The sequence below is a fragment of the Prionailurus viverrinus genome, chromosome A3 (assembly GCF_022837055.1).
Source record: "Prionailurus viverrinus isolate Anna chromosome A3, UM_Priviv_1.0, whole genome shotgun sequence".
NCBI lineage: Eukaryota > Metazoa > Chordata > Mammalia > Carnivora > Felidae > Prionailurus > Prionailurus viverrinus.
Window position 1 is genome coordinate 106091156 of NC_062563.1, and position 20420 is coordinate 106111575.

Here is a 20420-nt window from a genome sequence, read left to right on the forward strand (position 1 = left end):
ACCCTATCAGGGGGTTCGACGGCCCATACCCAATGCGGGTGTCCTGGAGGGGGGCGTCTGAGGATTCACACCCCCAAGTACAGGCCTGGCCCTAGAAAACTGAGCGGGGGTGGGAGCGAGGGGCAGGGTGGGCGCCGGCCCCCAGCCGGCCACAGTCGAGGGAGGGGTGGGTGGCGGGGGTGGGAAACCCCGGCCCCTTCGGCGGGCCCCGGCGCCCCCCGCTCCCTGCGCCCTCGGCCGGGTCGCCCGCGGCTCCCAGCCGTTAGGGTGAACTCGCCCCGATCCCCCACTCCCGAGCCCGCCCCCAGACGGGCCGGGTCGGGCCGAGCTTTCCTACCTCCGACCCGGTACATGTTGGCCGCCATGTCCGCCCGCCCGCCCGCGGAGCCCGAGCCGAGCCCCGCCCGCCGCCGCCGCCGCAGCCGCCGCCGCCGCCTCAGCCTCGGCCGCCGCCGCCGCCGCCGCCGCCTCGCCACGGGGGGGAGGGGAGGGAGGGACCGAGGGGAGGGGGAAGTGAAGGGGAGGGGACGCCACGGGGTGGGGGCAGGTTACCGCCCCCAGCGACGGGCTTGCAAGGCCGAGTGGGCCGGGCCGGGGGAGGTCGCTGCGGGGCCAGCAAGGACTTGGGGCGGGCGGTAGCTTGGGGGCCCTTGCTGGAAGTGGAGTACCCTAGGGCAAGGGTCGTGGCCTAAGCAGAGGCCTGTACTCGCAAAGGCGGACCTGGGGCTATTAGAGAATTGGGGCGTGGGCAGGGGCTCAGGCTCTCCCGAGCCGGTACCGCCTCAGCCAGTGTACCCTGTCACCTGGCCACCTCCAGACAGGTCTTCCTCCCTGCTCCGTCCCTGGGAGACCCCTGTATGCGAGACCTCTAGCACGTGGGCGCCAGCCTCAGGGCAAACACTTGGGTACAACTAAGTGCACGCCGCAGAGCACCTTCCTCGTGGTGACGTTAATGCAGTGGTCCTGGGTCATGCACACCTTGGGGCCAGGAGGACTCCAGGTGCTTCCAGCATCCTCAGGGAAAGCCCCAACTGGGGACAAGTGTAGAAAAAACTGACGCCCTCCCAAGTTTACCCCAACTGCATTGGTAGGTCTGTCAGCGTTCACCCCAAAACCGGGTTGAACAGAACCCACTCCCCCCCACGTGGAGGCCTCACCTCTAGACAGGCCCTACACACTGTGCTGCCCTGCCAGGAAAAGAGGCCCTTAGAGAAGGGAGTGGGGGGTTCTTTTTGCCCATAGGGGAACAGGACCCTACCTTTCACCACCAACCACAAAGGAGGAGATAGTTTTAGTCACCTTGCCACTGATGCACTGTTAACTAGTTATGTGTCTAAAGCTTTTAAATCATTATTATTTTCCCATGCTAATTCTCTAGGCAATTCCTGTGTCCTCAGCCTTAATTCCCTCACAGGAAACTAACAAAAAACAAATAGAGTTGAATCTTCGCTGGGGCAATCCCCCAAATGAACGCAAACATCTTTTCTTTAAAACGCCAATCCATTCCAAACTGCTCCCAGGCATTGTCATATAATCAGCATAAAGATGATCCCTCCCCTTCCTGGGCTGTTTGGAGTTTCTGGTGATTTACAGCTACATGTTGGTGACTCTGGGTGTGGGGTCTGTGCAGGGATGGGAAGTGTCCTAAGAAAAGATTGTGTTTTGTTTGTATGGTGATGGCATTTGTGATGGTCCGTTATCACAAATTACTAAAGTGAAAAAAATAATTTTCTACATAGCTGAGGCAAAGTAAAAAATAAAAATAAAGCACCTTTGCCTGAATCACCTTGATTATGTGTGACCCAAGTTTCTTCAGATATAAAATGGGAACATTAATTCCATTTCACAGGTGAGTTGAGAATCAGTTGTGATGATACATGAAAATGCTTTATAAATCATTCAGCACAGAGCACTATGTAAATAACAGGTGTCTGTTGCTTTTTATTAACTCCATAATGTTTCAGATTCCCAAGGGTTTTATACCATGGGTACAATGTGAGCCTGTGTCAGCTCTTCTGACCCAGAGAAAAAAGCAGAAGTGTTCTGTTATGCACACTGAATAGTTGTTGTTTATCATAATCCTTTTACTGGACATCCCACGGAAAACATATTGTGACATATCTGACATCACTGTCTCCATTTCTGTGCTGACACATAAATAGGTTGAATAATTCACCTGGAGTCATCCAGTAAACTGGTAGCAGTATTGAGATTATAATTCAGCCCTTTCCTCTGGCCTACAATTCTCTAAACCAGAAGCCTTTTTCCAAGTGAAAAGGCTACCTGAAAACCACAAACTACAAAGGAACAGATCACAAGCTTTAAAGCTTTTGACCATTCCATCATTTTTAAATAAATGAGCACTTTTTCCCCCTTCAAAATATTTCTGTATTTCTGTTAGTTCCGTACTGCTCTCTCATTTCCCCAACTTTGTGCACCTTAGCAAGTATTTGTGGTGACTGTACTAACCATACTTAATGGGCAAAAGGTGCCAAGAAAACTTCCTCCATCCATACCCACCTCCTCTCCTTAGGAACAGTCTTATCCAGAAGTCCCCCATTGAAAGGTTTCAGAGACGGGGGGGGGGGGGGGGGGGGGGGGGGCAGGAAGTACGATGGTGCCAGAACCCAGGGCCTTTTCCTTCCTCTAGATTTTGTATATTCAACCTCTTCCACCTCCAGCTCCTGGGCTGGTGTCTTCTACATGGTACATGCTCCATATCTGAAAGCATAAATACCAATGATGGGCTTAGTATAGAGAACTAGGTACTGATTTGAATGCGAGGATTTTGTCTATGAAACTTACATACCTCCTAATATCAAAGAGGTACTGCCATAATGGAGTTTCGCAAATGTTTGGAGATTAAAAGAAACTCTCAAAGCAGAGAAAGGGTGGAAAAGCCTTTACCTTCAAAGGAAGCAAAGGTACCTCTACCTCCGGAGGCTGTGTGGTTCAGATCACCACAAACTTGTCATCAACCAGCCCAAACTTCACTCCTAGTTTGGCTATTTAGCTGTAAGACCTTGAGCAAGATACTTATCCTCACCGAGCCTCAAGTTCTTCAAAATACGATTAGGGATTGATACCTATAGCAAAGTCTTGTGCTTAAAACAATACATAAAGTGTTTGGCACATGTTAAGAGTTTCCTATATATTAGGTCCTTTCTCTCTATGCCAGCCACCCTCACCACTAAGGAAGAGGTGTCTCTCAGACCTTGCCAGAAATCCCCTGGCAAATCCAACCTTCTGTGGGAAAAATTTCCTGGCATGGCTATTGTGATTAAAGAATCATTGTAAGGGCGGGGGGGGGGGGGGGGGGGGGGGGCGGGGGGGGTGCTAGGTGGCTCAGATAGTAAGCATCTGACTCTGGATTTTGGTTCAGGTCATGATCTCATGGTGAGCAGGGAGCCTGCTTGAGATTCTCTCTCTCTCTCTCTCTCTCTCTCTCTCTCTCCCCCCTCTCTCTCTCTCTCTCAAAATAAATAAATAAACATTGGAAAAAAAAGAGAGAGAATCATGGTAAGAAATTGTCTAAAGGCCCATTGTGTTCCTGTGTCAGTTTCTAGCATCCCACCACTTAGCTGAAGAGAAATGGATGCTCAAGAAAGCAGTAAATGGGGACACCTGGGTGACTCAGTCAGTTGCGTGTCCGACTATTGATTTCAACTTAGGTCATGATCCCAGGGTCATGGGATCAAGCCTCAGGACAGGCTCCAAGCTGAATATGGAGCCTGCTTAAGATTCTCTTTTTCTCTTTTTCTCTCCCTCGGCCCCTCTGCCCCTTTCATAAGAAAGGAGGGAAGGAAGAAGTAAATGAGACAGAGTTGATTTTTGTCTCAATCTGAGGATAGAGTTTTCATACAGGTTCTACAGAGCTGGCCAGAGACTAGAAGCTTCGTGATATTGAATTCAGGAAAGGAACTTGGGTAGGAGGGAGGTGTCTAGAATCTAATTAATCTGAAATTAGATGCCAGGTTTTGGATAAAGGATTATATCTTATTGTTTGTGTTTTCTATGATTTGTTTCTCTCTCTGTCTTTTTTTCTTTTCTTTCACTAACTTGTTTTGTTATTTAGTAAAATTCTTTTGGAAAAAGGCCAGCCTGTCTCAGCTATTCTAAGGAGGTCCTAGGTTTTAAAGGCACATGTGCTGTATCCTAGGAGAAAGCTAAGCATATAACAGCAAGAATCAAAGCGGGGAGCCCCTGAGGGAAAGGAAATGAGAGTCAGGAGTTTTGTAGCTTCTAGAGTCAAGGAGCATCGCCTTTCATCCATCCCTTTGCTGAAAACATGAAGCTCAGGGCTAATCTCAGAAGGTCTTGGTTTTTGGAAATGTGCATTTTAGGAGTCCATGGTTTTCTCATGCCCTCCAAGGGGATCTGGCTCAGCCATTGGGTTGCATCCACAGGAGGTTCCTACTCTAGAGGCAGCATTGCTTCCAGGTAGCAGAAAAGGGACCAGAAATCACAATGGGGACAAGCATGAGCCCCCGGATGGTTGAACTAATTGATCTTAAAGCTTCCCTTTTTTAGCTGGCATAATGCTATAAATTTGGATGGGGAGATGGCTGGGCAGTACAGGGTGTGGAGTTAGGAAAACGAATTATAAGGGGAAATGGGAATGTCTAAGGGATTTAACAGGGAGTGTTTATAGGAATGACACAGGCTGCAGTAAAGAGGATTCGACAAGATGGAAGGGTCTAGGCAGGAGACCAGTTGGTAGGTTGGTGAGGAAACATGGTGAGGTTGGTAGGTTGGTGAGAAGGGATGATGGCTTGACCTAGGGTAGAGGGAGGGGGAAGGGAGAAAAGTAGAGGGATTTGAGAAAGATTTAGGAGGTAGGGGTTATGGGATCTGATGACTTTGGAGAGGTAGAGTATGAGTAACTGGGTGGGAAGAGGTATGATGCAGTGAGTTTAAAACACTAGAGTAGGGGGGCACCTGGCTGACTCAGTAGGAAGAGCATGCAACTCTTGATCTCAGGGTCATGAGTTCAAGCCTTACATTGGGTGTAGAGATTACTAAAAAATAAATGAACTTTAAACTTTTTTAAAAGGTTTATTTTTAAGAGAGAGAGAGAGAGAGAAAGAGGGAGGGCACGAGTGGGGGAGGGGCAGAGAGAGACCAACAGACAGACAAAGGATCGGAAGTGGGCTGTGTGTGACAGCAGCAAGCCGGATGTGGGGTTCCAACTCATGAACCATGAGATCATGACCCGAGCCAAAGTCAGATGCTCAACTGACTGAGCCACCCAGGCGCCCCTAAATAAATAAACTGTTAAAAATTAATTAATTAATTTAAAAAAATACTGTAGGGTAGGCAATATGGGGGAGGAGGGATAGTTGACAGGTTTAATGTTAAACAAATTGTTTTGGAATCCAGGTAGATGTTTCCTCTTTAGGAAAGAGGTGGACAAATAGGCCTAGAGCTTAAAAGGGAGATCTGCAGTGAAAATACCCTCCTCTGTGTCACCATCTACACAGAGCCTGCCTGTCTTGTCTAAGGAGTAAACCAAACCCTGGCCCCAGGGGAAGAAGCAGGTTCCCTGAGTCCTTCAGCTTGGGAAAAAAAACAGGTTTAGCAGGTCCGGGTTCAGGAGATCAGAGTCCAGTCCAAATGTGCAAACAGGCAGGGCATGGGCAGACAGCCACACAAGTCGCTGACCAAGACAGACAGTGAAGATGAAGGGGGAATGCCCAGGGCTGACCATCTCACAAGGGTCAGTGAGCAAAATTCTCAGACTGAGATAGAGAGTTCCACTCCCAGCTCTGGAAAAGCAGCCAGGGTTGGGGAGAAGGAAGGAGGAAAGCCAGAAAGAAGAGGAGAAGGGGAGGGATCCAGTCTGAAAAAGCAAACCTGACTACTTTCTACCTTACCTTCTTGCCTCTAAGATCCTATGGTGGGTTGAATGGGAGTCTCCCAAAAGATACGGCTTGTGAATGGGATCTTATTTAGATAAAGGGTATTTTCAGATGAAATTAAGTTAAGGATCTGGAGATGAAATCATCCTGGATTAGAATGGGCCCTAAATCCAATCACAAGTGTTCTTATGGGAGACGGGAGACACAAAGTGAAGAGGAGAAGTCCATGTGAAGGTGGAGGTGGTGACTGGAGTTACTCAATCGTAAGCCAAGGAATACCAAAGACTGCCAGCAACCACCAGATACTGGAGAAGAACTATGGAATGAATTCTCCCTCAGAGCCCTCAGAAGGAATCAACCCAGAGTGTCTGGGTGGCTCAGTCAGTTAAGTGTCCGACTCTTGATTTTGACTCTTGATTTCTACTCAGGTCATGATCTCATGGTTTTTGAGTTCAAGCCCTGCATTGGGTTCTGCACGGACAGCAAGGAGCCTGCTTGGGATTCTCTCGCCCTCCCTCTCTCTGCCCCTCCTCTGCTCATTCTCTCTGTCTCTCTCTCTTGCTCTCAAAACAAAATAAACTTTTTTTTTTTTTTTTTTTTTTTTTTTTTAAAGAAGGAATCAACCCCGCTGACATGTTGATTCCTGGGTTCTGGCTACCAGAACTGTGGTGAAAATATGTTTCTGTTGTTTGAAGAAACCCAGTTTGTGGTAATTTGTACAGCAGATCCAGAAAACTAATACAGGTGGTATCCACAACTCAATTTTAAGTAAATATAGATTCATCCAGAAAACACTGAACACTACATGCAGAGACAAAGGGATGCAGAAGAAAAGAGGGACACAGAAAGAAAGGAATCCAATACCACTTTATCTAAGTCCTATTCAAACCAAAGATGGCAAAAATTTTGTACCAAATTATATAGGACGACACTTAATCATGTAGGCTGTTGTTCCCTCTTACCCCAGTACTATAATAGCTTTTTTAAAAAAAATGTTTCTTGGGGTGCCTGGGTGGCTCAGTCGGTTGAGCATCCGACTTCAGCTCAGGTCACGATCTCACAGTCCGTGAGTTCGAGCCCCGCGTCGGGCTCTGGGCTGATGGCTCAGAGCCTGGAGCCTGCTTCCGATTCTGTGTCTCCCTCTCTCTCTGCCCCTCCCCTGTTCATGCTCTGTTTCTGTCTCAAAAATAAAAAATAAACGTTAAAAAAAATGTTTCTTTATTCATTTTTGAGAGAGAGTAAGAGCACAAGCAGGGGAGGGGCAGAGAGAGAGGGAGACACAGAATCCAAAGCAGGCTCCAGGCTCTGAGCTGTCAGCACAAAGCCCGGCGTAGGACTCAAACCCACAAACCGTGAGATCATGACCTGAGCCAAAGTCGGATGCTCAAGTGAGTGAGCCACCCAGGCGCCCCTGTTATAGCTTTTCATTGCCATTTACCTATTCTTTCAGATGAACTGTGTCTTCGTGGTAAGATCAGTGAATCCCATAGGTATAGGCCACTTACTGCATTTTTTTATCTTAAAAAATGTTTCTTGGTTGTAAGTGATGCTGGGCGTGATAACATGGTCTGAAATAAAGCCTTTTGAAAGTTAAGAAAAAAAAACAAATCAAAAAGATCACTCGAGCTGCAGTGCAGAGGATAGACTGTGGGGAATGGAAACAGGGAGACTAGTTAGAAGGCTAACATAGTTCAAGGAGGAAGAAGGTGACAAACGTTTGGAATAGAATTGTAGCTGTCATGGCCCAAGGAGTTGTTTTTTTTGTTTGTTTTGTTTTGTTTTGTTTTTTGTGGGAGATACATTTTTAAGGCAGAGCCAACAGTTCTTGCTGAAGGATTGGATGTAGGAGATGAGAGGACAAAATCATAGATGTTAGTACTTCCAAATGCTTATAGATATCTGTTCAGAGGTGTTAAACAGACAAGCAGATGTGGGCTCCGGAGCTCAGCACAGAGACACAGGCTAAAAATGCAAATCTGTTTAAGCAGTCCATGAGGCTGGGGACTGGTCAGTTCAGCTGAGAGAGAGTGTAGATGGGGGAGGCAGGCAGAAGCCTACACCCTGGGGCAAGCCAGCATTTTGCTAGCAGGTTCTGTACCCCAGCTGCACCAGAGGAACTACTTATCATACCGGTCCCACCCCCCAGAGATCCCGATTTAATTAGTGCAGAGTGGACCCTCATTTTCAGCTGAAAGAAAAAAAAAATTCTCAGGTTATTCTGAAATACAGTCAAGACTGAGACCTACTCATGTAGTGATCAGGAAGAGGAGAGGCACAGAGGAGGACTGAGGGAGCAGTGAGGTAGGCGGGAGAAAAGCCAGAGGAGTACGGGGTCCCAGAAACCAAGTGAATAAGGGAGGGGCTCAGCTGTGACAAATCAGAGCAACAGATCATCGACCCCTGGATCTGACAAGGTGCTGGTCATCAGAGACCAACTCCTCTGCCAACATCTTTCCTTTGGTGGCTCCTGACTCTCCAGATACCTAGGCAGCTCAAAATGGATTAGTAGAGTTTGGCCCTAGAGATTCTACAGAGTGGATGACTCCAAGGACAGAGAGTAGGGCTTCTGAACTCCCCAGACTGAGGGATGAAGACTAGAGTTTGCTCTTTTCATCAGCTCCTTTTATGTTTATCTGTGGTTTATAGCAGCTGCCCTTTCTGAAAGAGACTGAGGGGGAAAAATATATATTAAAAAAAATAAAATAAAAGAGACTGAGGGAAGTTTATTTGCACTCTTGATTTCAAAAAGCACAGACTCTGTGGAAGGGCTCAAAGCTATACTTTGAACTCCTGGATAAATAAATCGTTGTTTATGTTTCCTTTTATCTCTGCGAAGTTTTGGAGGAAAAAAGCCCAAGTATTACAGAGCTGTCCCAAGGAGCTTCTTTTACAAAGCCAAAGCCAGGACCATATCATTAATGGCAACTAACACAGTGCTCCCCATCTAATTGCATAGACAGAGCACTGAGGGGTTAGCTCCAAAAAGAGGGCACCTGGAGGCAGTTTAATCTTTTTGAGGTTTTGGCAAAGGACACCCAGGACTTGTCCAGCCAAATCCCACCATTGGTTCCTTTCTGTACGAGGACAAAAAGTGTGCATCTCCTGAAGTCCTAACTTTCCCCCCAGGCTCCTGGTATAATGGGGTGAAATTTAGACTGTGTTCTTGGAATAGAAGGCAGAACCCATGTTACAAGCCAGAATTCTGGAGGTGAAAGGAGGATGGAAGGTTCCAGTATTTCATGGAGTCTCCTTAATACCTCTGCCCTTGAACTCAACTGCCTCCTTTTATTTGGTATCCTGATTCTCTGCTCTATATTCACACAGGATTGAGGTTGGACCTGTTCTAAGTGGCCCTGACGTCTCTCCAACAGGTTGAAGCAACCTTAAAGGTGGAGTCCAAACACTCTGTGGCATCGGTGTTCCTGCCTCTTCCTGCTTCTCTCACTCTCCCCACCAGCGAGACCCCTGTACCCCCTCATGGCCTCTCAGATCTGCCCTGCGATGGGGAAGCACAATGACTCCATCCAGGAGTAGCTTCGAGGAGAAGCCTTTAGGCTCAAGATGGACTTCTCTGTTCTGGTCCAACTTCTCCCAAAGCGACTGCAGCAGAGGGCAGGCCCTGAGACTTGAGGGATGGCATGACTCCCAGCCAGTGGCATGTTCCTGGGATCAGATGCATTATTTATGATGCTGGTGTCAGCATGGCTCCCAGGCACCAGGGGAAATGGAAAAGGCACTTGGGCCTGGGCTGATTAAACTAAATATTTAAACAGGAATCAGGAATTGAGGCAAAATTCATTTTTCTTCAGTAAGGCAGAGAGCACCACAAATGACTTCAAGGCTGGGGACTTAGTAAACACCATGCTGATCATCAGGGAAGACTGGAGGCCTCTGGTCCTCCACAGTCAGCTCCCTGTTCCCTCTCTGGGGCAGATCTCAAGGGTTTGCAGGGGACTTGGGAGTCAGAGTAGGGGAGGAGAGATGAAGGAATCGGGGAATGGTTTGAGACATTGTGGGAATGAGATTAGGAAACACCAGGACAAAAGTCAGACTGCGTTCATGCCTCCAGCTGCTGCTTCTTTCTCCAGAGACTTCCATTTCCTTGTCTCCCAAGATCTGTTCCATTGCATTTGCTCACATTATCACATTTATCTTTTGATTAGTCCGAAGGAGGGTGGTGGGGTGTCAGGCAATCATGGACCAACACTCTTCTCTTAATTCTTCTTCTTTTAAAAAATTTCTTTTAATGTTTATTTATTCTTGAGAGAGAGAGAGACAGAGCATGAGTGGGGGGGGGGGGGGGCAGAGAGAGAGAGGGAGACACAGAATCCGAAGCAGGCTCCAGGCTCTGAGCTGTTAGCGCAGAGCCCGACATGGGGATCGAACTCACAGACCACGAGATCATGACCTGAGCTGAAGTCGGACGCTTAACCGACTGAGCCACCCAGGCGCCCCTTCTCTTAATTCTTCTCATCTCACCAGAGACAGGTCCCAGTCAGGAAGCCGACCTCCATCCACTTGCACACTAACATACTGGAGACTGTGCACAGACAGCCCACATGGGGTCTGGGCCCTCCATTTACAACATCCAGAAACCTCCAGATTTGAGCAAAGATGAGATTTGAAAAGGAAATTTCCTGGTGGAAAGAAGCCCTTGTCATTTGGTTTGGCTCTTCCCGCTGTGTTTTTTCCCTCCCTGTGGGGTCCATCACTTGTATTTCCACACCAGTCACCATCCCTGGCCCCCAGGGATGTGATTTTCTCAGTCCCAGCATGAACATGCTCCCTTCGCCTGTCCTCTTATTACAGCTGAGACAGGTTGACATTTTCAAAATTAACTTTTGTAAGAACTTAGGAAAGAAAGGGAAATAATTGCAGAAAATACAAATGAGTAAGTTCAATTCAATTCAACGTTTATTGAGAGTCTTGTGCTTAGCCAATATGCTGTACTCTGAGTTACCTTGATGGTTAAAATAGTGTTCTGGTTCTCAAGGAGTTCACTGCCCAATAGAAGAGGTAGTCATGAATATATGGTGAGGTATAATCTAATAAGATAAGGGCCATGTTAGCCCAGAATTGGGAGCAATTAATATGGTCTGCTGTAGGGGTAGGGCTTCCAGAGAAGGCTTTAAGAGAAGGTAATATTTGGGGTACCTGGGTGGCTCAGTCTGGTAAGCATCCGACTTCAGCTCAGGTTATGATCTAGCGGTTCATAGGTTTGAGCCCCGTGTCGGGCTCTGTGCTGACAGCTCTCGTAGCCTGGAGCCTGTTTTGTATTCTGTCTCCCGCTCTCTCTCTCTGCCCTTCCCCCACTAGTGCTCTGTCTCCTCCTCCCTCCTGTCAAAAATAAACATTAAAAAAATAGAGAGAGAAGGTAATGGACCTTCAATTAAAATGAGGATTTTGCCTGGTAAAGAGTCAGAAAGGACATTGCAGTCAAAGGAAGCAGCATACAGAAAGTACACACAATGAGGGGTGCCTGGGTGGCTCAGTGGGTTAAGCATTCGACTTTGGCTCAGGTCATGATCTGTGCTGACAGCTCAGAGCCTGGAGACTGCTTCCAATTCTGTGTCTCCCTGTCTCTCTGCCCCTCCCCTGTTCACACTCTGTCTCTCAATGATAAATAAAAACGTTAAAAAAAAAATTTAAAGAAAGTACACACATGGCATATAAGAACCAACTGCAAAGTTGGTTCAAGGCCAGATGGCTGAAGAGCTTGACTTGATCATATGGTGCCTATAGGCACTGGGGAGCTAACATGATTATGTTTGTGTTTAAGTAAGAAGTATAGTAGTGGCTAAAATTTAATAAACTGGCATTTTGATTTATGCCACAGTCTCCTGTGAGTTAAGCATAAATATATTAAGTTTCTAGACCTGCAGAACTGACAATTGAGCGTGGGCTAAAGTATCATCACCCCATGAAACGGCCAGGCTCCCCAGAAGACTTACTTTTTCTTTAAAGTTTATTTATTTTGAGAGAGAGAGAGCACAAGTGAGGGAAGAGGCAGAAAGAGAGAGAGAGAGAGAGAGAGAGGGAGAGAGAGAGAGAATCTCAAGAAGGCTCCACACTCAGCACAGAGTCTGTTTATTGTTGAGACAGAGAGAGACAGAGCATGAACGGGGGAGGAGCAGAGAGAGAGGGAGACACAGAATCGGAAACAGGCTCCAGGCTCCGAGCCATCAGCCCAGAGCCCGACGCGGGGCTCGAACTCACGGTCCGCGAGATCGTGACCTGAGCTGAAGTCGGACGCTCAACCGACTGAGCCACCCAGGCGCCCCTCAGCACAGAGTCTGAATGTGGGGCTCGTACTCACCAACCATAGGATCATGACCTGAGCAGAAATCAAGAGTCGGATGCTTAACCGACTGAGCCATCCAGCCGCCCCATCGGAAACATTTTTTAATTAAGAGAAAATAAAAAAAAAAATGACATAGACACAAAATGATAGAGTAGAACTTTCTGAAGTCAAGTTTATCAGTCCAGAAATTATCACTTCTCTTGGCTGTTAGGACTGCACCCCTTTCCCTTACACTCATCCAGGTGCCAATCAGCTGCTTGGCACAGAGGTGGGGGAAGACACTGAGGCAGAGGGGAAAGACAGAACGCCTCCCCACCCTTCTAGTGCACCCCAGATGTCTGTTCCTCTCTGGGATATAGCCTTATTCCATCCCTGAGTTCATGACACAGTCTTCTTAATAATACATTTTTTTCCCTTAAACTAACTTTGTTAGCTTATATAAACCAAAAACAAAACAAAACAAAACAACAAAAAAACCCAAAAAACAAAAAACAAACGAAACAAAACACAAAACTTAAGTAATATAGCTAAGAAGATATCAGATCACAAATGCCTGTGGACTCCAGGCTGAGATGAAACTTTTGTGTGGAGACCACAGGGAGCCTCTGAAAGGTCTTAGGCAAGGATGTGACAAGCATCTTAGAAATAACTCTCCAAGGGGCGCCTGGGTGGCGCAGTCGGTTAAGCGTCCGACTTCAGCCAGGTCACCATCTCGCGGTCCGTGAGTTCGAGCCCCGCGTCGGGCTCTGGGCTGATGGCTCAGAGCCTGGAGCCTGTTTCCGATTCTGTGTCTCCCTCTCTCTCTGCCCCTCCCCTGTTCATGCTCTGTCTCTCTCTGTCCCAAAAAGAAATAAACGTTGAAAAAAAAAAAAAATAATATGTCTCCAGAGCAGCAAGGAGGACAAATCCGAGAAGGGCAAGATTAATGCAAGTAAGATAGGGAAGCTGAAGGGACTCCATCTTTAGAAAGGCTCTGTCTCTGTTGCTTTTCTGCTAGCCCCCATTTACTCACGTTCTATATTTCACCTTGCATCTGAATAAACCAAAGAAGCTATGTTCCTGCTCCAAGGGGGAGACAAGAAAGTTGATCATTCTCTGAGTTTCATCCTAGGCCCCCAAATACCTGACAACGTCTAAAAAGAACTGGATCCCCAACACGTTCCAGGACATTAGCCTCGAACAAACCCCAGTCGACACTGGCATCAATACCCCCTACCTTTGGTAATTCATGAAATAACACCAATTGTTCGTTTGACGGCCATTTTTGATTGAACTCTGCCCTGGATTCCTGAAGGAACACATACCGTGGACCCCTTTCCAGTATAAACCCCTTAACCCCAAGTGACGATGAGACTCCCTCTCCTCTCCTCTCCTTTCCTTTTGGAGTCTCTCAGACACTCTGTCTGCTATGCTCTATTACTCACCCTCTTCAATAAACTTTGCTTTTACTTCTTCCTGGCTCAGGTTTGATTTCTATCCTGTGCTAAACCAAAGACCCTTTTGGCTGGTCCTGTGGGGGGCCCCTCTCGATCTCTGGACCTGGCCTGCCTAAGCTCAGTTACAGAAAGCATTTTTAATAGTCCAGTTTTTGCAGAAAGCTTTTTAAAAAAAGATTTTATTGTGTTTTATTTTGAGGGGAGGGAAGGGCAGAGAGAGAGGGAGAGAGAATCCCAAGCAAGCTCCACGCCCGGTGCAGAGCCCAATACCGGGCTTGATTTCATGACTGTGAGATCATGACCTGAGCCCACATCATGCCCTGAGCCAAAATCAAGAGTCGGATGCCAAACGGACTGAGCCACCCAGGTGCCCCAGGGTTTTATCTTTAAGTAATCTGTACATCCAATGGGGGGCTGAACTCACAAACCCAAGAACAAGAGTCCCATGCTCTACTGAGCCAGCCAGGCGTCCCACAGAAAGCTTTTTCAGTAGTCTAAGTGAGAGATGGTTTTAAGACCACCTTCTTCATATTCTGTTCTTAACTCGCAGATTGACTTAGATTCACTTGCATTCTGAATTATTCATTAATTACCCAAGAGAGAGAAGTAAGGAATAACTGAATCCCTACAATGGCTACAAGATTCTACCCCTCTGATTTATACCTCTATCCTTTCTTCTCTACTATGGTCTTTTGCCTATCAGCTCCCTAGAGCTCAGCCACACTGGTCTCCTGGTTATTCCCTGGCTATACCAGACACTCACCAGTCTCAGGGCCTTTGTAATTCTGCTTAGCCCCCAAACTTCCTCCCTCACCTGCTAACATCTTAACTCAAACACTACTTTCTTATTACCACCTTCTCAGCCATACTATTTAAAATTGTACCCAATTCTACCCAACTCCCCAGCACTCCATATTGCTTCCTCCTGCTTTATTGTTATCTGACATTCCACATATTTCACTTATTATCTGTTCCTTCCACTAAAAATGTCATCCCTTTGAGGATAGGTATGTTTCTCTGTCCGTTTTATCCACAGATATCTCCTCAAGGCCCAAAATAGCACTTGGCAGGCAGAAGATAATCTAGAAATACTTACTGATTTAATGAGTGAACCGAACTTGAAGCTGTATTGGAGAAAGTCCTTCCCATCCACTATGCTAACAAGGTATTGTGTGCATAAAAAAAGTAATCTTCAGTATCTCTGTAACTTAGATTCCTTAGCACAATATTCAAGGCTAGTCCTTTAAAATCTGTCCCTGGGAAAGGGCTAGTATCCAAAATCTATAAAGAGCTCACCAAACTCCACACCCGAAAAACAAATAACCCAGTGAAGAAATGGGCAGAAAACATGAATAGACACTTCTCTAAAGAAGACATCTGGATGGCCAACAGGCACATGAAAAGATGCTCAACGTCGCTCCTCATCAGGGAAATACAAATCAAAACCACACTCAGATATCACCTCACACCAGTCGGAGTGGCCAAAATGAAGAAATCAGGAGACTATAGATGCTGGCGAGGATGTGGAGAAACGGGAACCCTCTTGCACTGTTGGTGGGAATGCAAACTGGTGCAGCCACTCTGGAAAGCAGTGTGGAGGTTCCTCAAAAAAATAAAAATAGACCTACCCTATGACCCAGCAATAGCACTGCTAGGAATTTACCCAAGGGATACAGGAGTACTGATGCATAGGGGCACTTGTACCCCAATGTTTATAGCAGCACTCTCAACAATAGCCAAATCATGGAAAGAGCCTAAATGTCCATCAACTGATGAATGGATAAAGAAATTGTGGTTTATATACACAATGGAGTACTACGTGGCAATGAGAAAGAATGAAATAGGCCCTTTGTAGCAACGTGGATGGAACTGGAGAGTATTATGCTAAGTGAAATAAGGCATACAGTGAGGGACAGATACCGTATGTTTTCACTCTTATGTGGATCCTGAGAAACCTGGAGGAAACCCATGGGGGAGGGGAAGGAAAAAAAAAAAAGAGGTTAGAGTGGGAGAGAGCCAAAGCATAAGAGACTCTTAAAAACTGAGAACAAACTGAGGGTTGATGGGGGGGTGGGTGGGAGGGAGTGGAGGGTGGGGGGTGGGTATTGAGGAGGGCACCTTTTGGGATGAGCAGTGGGTGTTGTATGGAAACCAATTTGACAATAAATTTCATATATTGAAAATAAATAAATGATAAATAAATAAATAAATAAATAAATAAATAAATAAATAAATAAATTTGTCCCTGGGGTGCCTCGCCGGCTCAGCCAGTAGAGCACATGACTCTTGATCTTGAGTCTGTGAGTTCAAGTCCCACACTGGGTGTAGAGATTACTTAAAAATTAGGCTTTTTTTATTTTTTAAAAATGTTTTATCTTTTCAAGAGAGACAGCGTGAGCAGAAGAGGGGCAGAGAAGGGGGGAACAGAGGATCTGAAGTGGGCTTTGTGCTGACAGCAGCAAGCCCACGTGGGGCTCAAACTCACACACCCTTGAGCTGAAGTCGGACGCCCAACCACCTGAGCCACCAGGTGCCCACCAAATTAAATCTTTTTTGAAAAAAAAAAAATCTTTAAAAATAAATACGTTAATTAATTTAGAAATCTGTCCCCAATTTTCCCTTCCCAATCTCCTGTCTCACGCCTTCTTCACGTACCCGACCCAACAGCACCTTGAGCAGGGTACGGACTTGACTCAGCCTTGACCTCCCACATCTACATTCTCAGAACCTGGCCTTCCCTCCCTCCTGCTCCACTAGACTAAACTCTCAGTTTATACAAAAACTCCTCCCCAGGGCACAAACCCCTCACCGAACTATTGTAACACCACAGTTGTTTGGGCCTGTCCCTCCACCGTTTCAAAGGGCTCCAAACCTGGCTGATCATCAGGACCGCAGGCCAATTTGTTTTCTCGTTGGTTTTCTTTTTTTTACTAGACTCCCAGACCCCACCCTAGACCTGTAACATCTCTTTTTGGAAAAAAGATGATCAAAATCTGGTTGCCAGGTTGGACTGGAGGCAGTGGCCACCCCTAGACTTGATTATACACATTTTGCTACAAAAACCCATAGAGGTCCAGGGAAATGCAGGGTCTTGCTTCAGGTTTCACAAAGCCAAGTAGGAGAGAGGAAGACATCCTAATTCAGGGCCCAGGACTGCCAGCATCCCACACAGACTTCTCACCCAGTGTGGGACCAGGCCACACCCTCCACTAATCTCCTGGCTGCCTTTGTTTGAGTGGAGCCACTTCATTAGCATGTAACAATGGAGACATCCAAGGTGCCCTCCTGTTTTCCATTTACGATTTAAGTGCTGGCAATCACCAGGCGCCTCCATTGTCATTGCTATTAGCTGAACTTAATGGTCTTTTCTTAAAAGTATAAGGTCCTCCCTATCTCCCTCCCTCCCCCCATCAGGTTATTTGCAGAAAAATTCTGGAATCCGCCAATCACCTTTTCAGGAATGGCTCAGGGAAGCTTCATTTAAGTAGTACCATTATCATTGTGATTAGCGTGATCCTGAGCCCTTCCTTCATTTCTTGGAATTTTTCTTGGGAGGGAGATTCAGGATACTCTGCTTAAAAGAATTTCAATAAATAGAATTTTGGGTTGGAAGTCTTCCCAACTGCCGTGAGACTGTAAAAACAGGGGTCTCAGGTCAGAAGTCCTGGTCTGGAATCTCAACTCCACCCCTCACTGACTTGGGGGGCTGAAACCTCCGGGCTTCGATCTTCACATCCATAAGCTATTTGCTCTTGTATCCCAAACTTCTGACGATCCTAATGCAGTCTATTGAAAATGGGTTGTAAACTTTAAACCCTCTCAAAAACCTGCCATGCACCAGACACAAAGCTTTGCACGTTTTCTCTAATGAGTTAGGCATTCTGTTCTAATTTTCCGCATAGGAAATCAGATTCCTCCTTGACATCCCTCCCTGTGTGCACACGTCCCCACCTCCCCATTATTAACTCCCAACACCTGGAGTCTATCTGGGAAACTCCAGCCCTTCCCTCCATCCCAGAAGCATGACCTTCATTGCCCGGGTAGTTCCCCCAGAGCATTTCTCTCCTGAATTACTAACAAAGCCTTGCATTTTCTTAGGTTCTTTCTGTCCTCCAGAGGGATCTCTTTGTCCTGCAAATCTCTCGAGCCACTCCCCTAACATGCTCCACTGCTCCCCCCACAGTTTGGCTGAGCTCGAACCACCATCCCCGACCTCCCTCCCCTGACTGTACTTGCTCTGCTACCCCACACTGAGAAGCTAAACACAGCCCGAGCTACCCCTGTGTTCCTTCATCTCCTAGCCTTTGTATTAGCTGATTCTCACCCCTTTGACTCTACCTGGCAACTCCTACTGGCAGCTAGAAGCACCTCTTCCCCAAGCACATAGGCTGATGGATGTTCCTCTGTGTTCCCTTGGCACTGGGCCGCATAGCTCCATTACTGCACATTACATTTCCGTTCATGGCGCTGGAATGTACATTCTGGCCTCTAGGTCGGCAAACACTTGCATGGCGAAGAGTGAGAAATTGACATTAAGGTGGCGGAAGGAGGGGATGAGGTTGTAATGCCTGGTGCGTAATGGCAGATGAAGCTGGACAAGAAAAACTAGAAAATTAAGAGTCTTGATGGCTAAGAAACTTTGGGTTTTACCCTGTAGGTGATCAGGGAGTTTCTATGCAGAGAGTGACAGTGGATTTATGTTTTTAATGAGATATAGTCTGATTCTACTGTGGAAAATGAACTGGAGGGCAGAGAACAAGTAAGGAGGTTAGGGTGGAGGCCATTGCAACAGTCCAGAAAAGTGCTTCACCAAAGAAGGCAGTTGTGGGGGTGGAGATAGGAGACAGAAGGAGAGGATACAGGGAAGCTTGGCAGTAGAGGGAAATGCCATCAAGTGTTTGTTTGGTTATGTGGTAAACACGGATTTGTAGGGGAAGATAGTTTTGATTTGGTCATGATAAATTTGGACTATTTATAGCAATATCCAGCTTGGTTGGAAATATATCTAGAGCTGAATGTAAAGCAGGGCTATGATAAAGATTTATGAGTCTTTTCTTTACAGGTGACAGTTAAAACCACAGAAGTGGAGAGGATCGCTGAGGGGAAAATTGTAGAATGAACTAAGAATCTAGCACTTTTTCATATGTGTCTCTTGTTATAATGTCACAAATCCATAAATCAAGTGACATTAGTTAATCCACTTGAGAATTCACTTGAGGATAACTCTTCTGGGATTAAAAATCTTGATGGTCACATGACCAGACTGTTTTCCACAGCTGTTATCACATGGACCTGGGGTAATAGAGGCCTCTATTCTGTGAGACCGGAACAAACCATTGTGTTAATCAAAGGATGGAATGTTCAAGGTCAGATACTAGTTGGTTGTCAACTACCAGCCATTGCCAAGGAGCCAGGCAAGAAATGGACCAGGTGGTCTTTGGTGTTCTGTACCATCCTCTTCACATTTGAGGATCTGTAACAGAAAGCTCTCAGGAAAGGGGCGCCTGGGTGGCTCAGTCGGTTAAGCGGCCGACTTCGGCTCAGGTCATGATCTCGCGGTCTGTGAGTTTGAGCCCCGAATCAGGCTCTGTGCTGACAGCTCAGAGCCTGGAGCCTGTTTCAGATTCTGTGTTTCCCTCTCTCTCTGGCCCTCCCCCGTTCATGCTCTGTCTCTCTCTGTCTCAAAAATAAATAAAACGTTAAAAAAAATTTTTTTTAAATAAAAAAAAAAGCTCTCAGGAAAATTGTAACAACATAAGCCCATGGCCTATATTTTCTTTTTTTTCTTGTAAGTGTTTATTTTATTTTGGGGTGCCTGGGTGGCTCAGTCGGTTGAGTGCCGACTTTGGCTCAGGTCATGATCTCAAGGTTCATGGGTTCGAGCCCCGCATTGGGCTCTGTGCTGACAGCTCAGAGCCTGGAGCCTGTTTTGGGTTTTGTCTGTCTGTCTGTCTCTGTCTGTCTGCCCCTCCCCCCTCCCCCGCACTCTTTCTCACTCTCTCAAAAATAAACATAAAAATTTTTAATGTTTATTTATTTTTGAGCGACAGAGAGAGCACGTGGCATGGGATGGGTAGAGAGGGAGAGAAAGAATCCTGAGCAGGCTCCCGGCTGAGCGCAGAGCTCAATTTCAACGCTGGGCTTGAACTCGTGACCGAGAGATCATGACCTGAGCTGAAATCAAGAATCAGACGCGTAACTGACTGAGCCACCCAGATGCCCCAACCTACATTTTCTGAGAACTCACCCACACTCCCACCCCCTGCACAGAGCAGGGGATCAGGGTCATGTCTGTCATTGACAGGGGAACAAGGGAAAGACCCCTGACTCAGGGGAGTCAGTTACTCAAGAATGTGAGAGTATGACAAGTACTCTCGTGAGTCTCTGTACTTGATCTAGGAGTACATACGTTTTGGAATTTTGGCAGGGGGAGGTCAGCTATCTTTTCTGTGAGCACAGAGGAAGTTCATCTGCAGAGAAAGCAGAATAAAGCAGGGAACATCAATGTAACCCCTAAAAGAGAGAGATAGACAGAGACAGGGAAAATATGCTAAAAAAAAAAAAAAAATGGAGAAAATGGCTGCCTTGGCTCCTCACAGCCCTCCATTTCCAGATTTCCCTCCCAAGGCCCTTGGTTTTTTTGGACCCATGGCTTCTGTCTTCATTTTTGCCTAAGCCGATCTGAGCGGGCTGCTGTGATTTACAACCACGGAGCAATCGACAGTAGCCATCCAGGTAGGGGCCTCAACGGGAGAAGTGGTTAGAATAGGTATTACGGAGAAGACTTGGAGAATACCTAAATCCTATCAAGAGGCTGAAGTATAT

General features: G+C 46.6%; 1 protein-coding gene across 5 annotated transcripts in view; it reads right to left on the reverse strand.

Moving 5' to 3' along the window:
- MTA3 (metastasis associated 1 family member 3) overlaps positions 1–20420 on the reverse strand; it is a 230301-nt gene that overhangs the window by 185833 nt on the left and 24048 nt on the right. For 3 of the 5 annotated variants that reach the window (XR_007150767.1, XM_047851952.1, XM_047851951.1), the window contains exon 1: positions 338–399. The exons of the other annotated variants lie outside the window; for them this stretch is intronic. Coding sequence is in view for 2 of the 3 variants with exons in the window: in XM_047851952.1 (XP_047707908.1) it covers positions 338–365 (28 nt within the window). In the remaining variant the exon portion in view is untranslated. Of the gene's footprint in view, positions 1–337; positions 400–20420 lie in introns of those variants that run through there. 5 annotated transcript variants of the gene reach the window in all.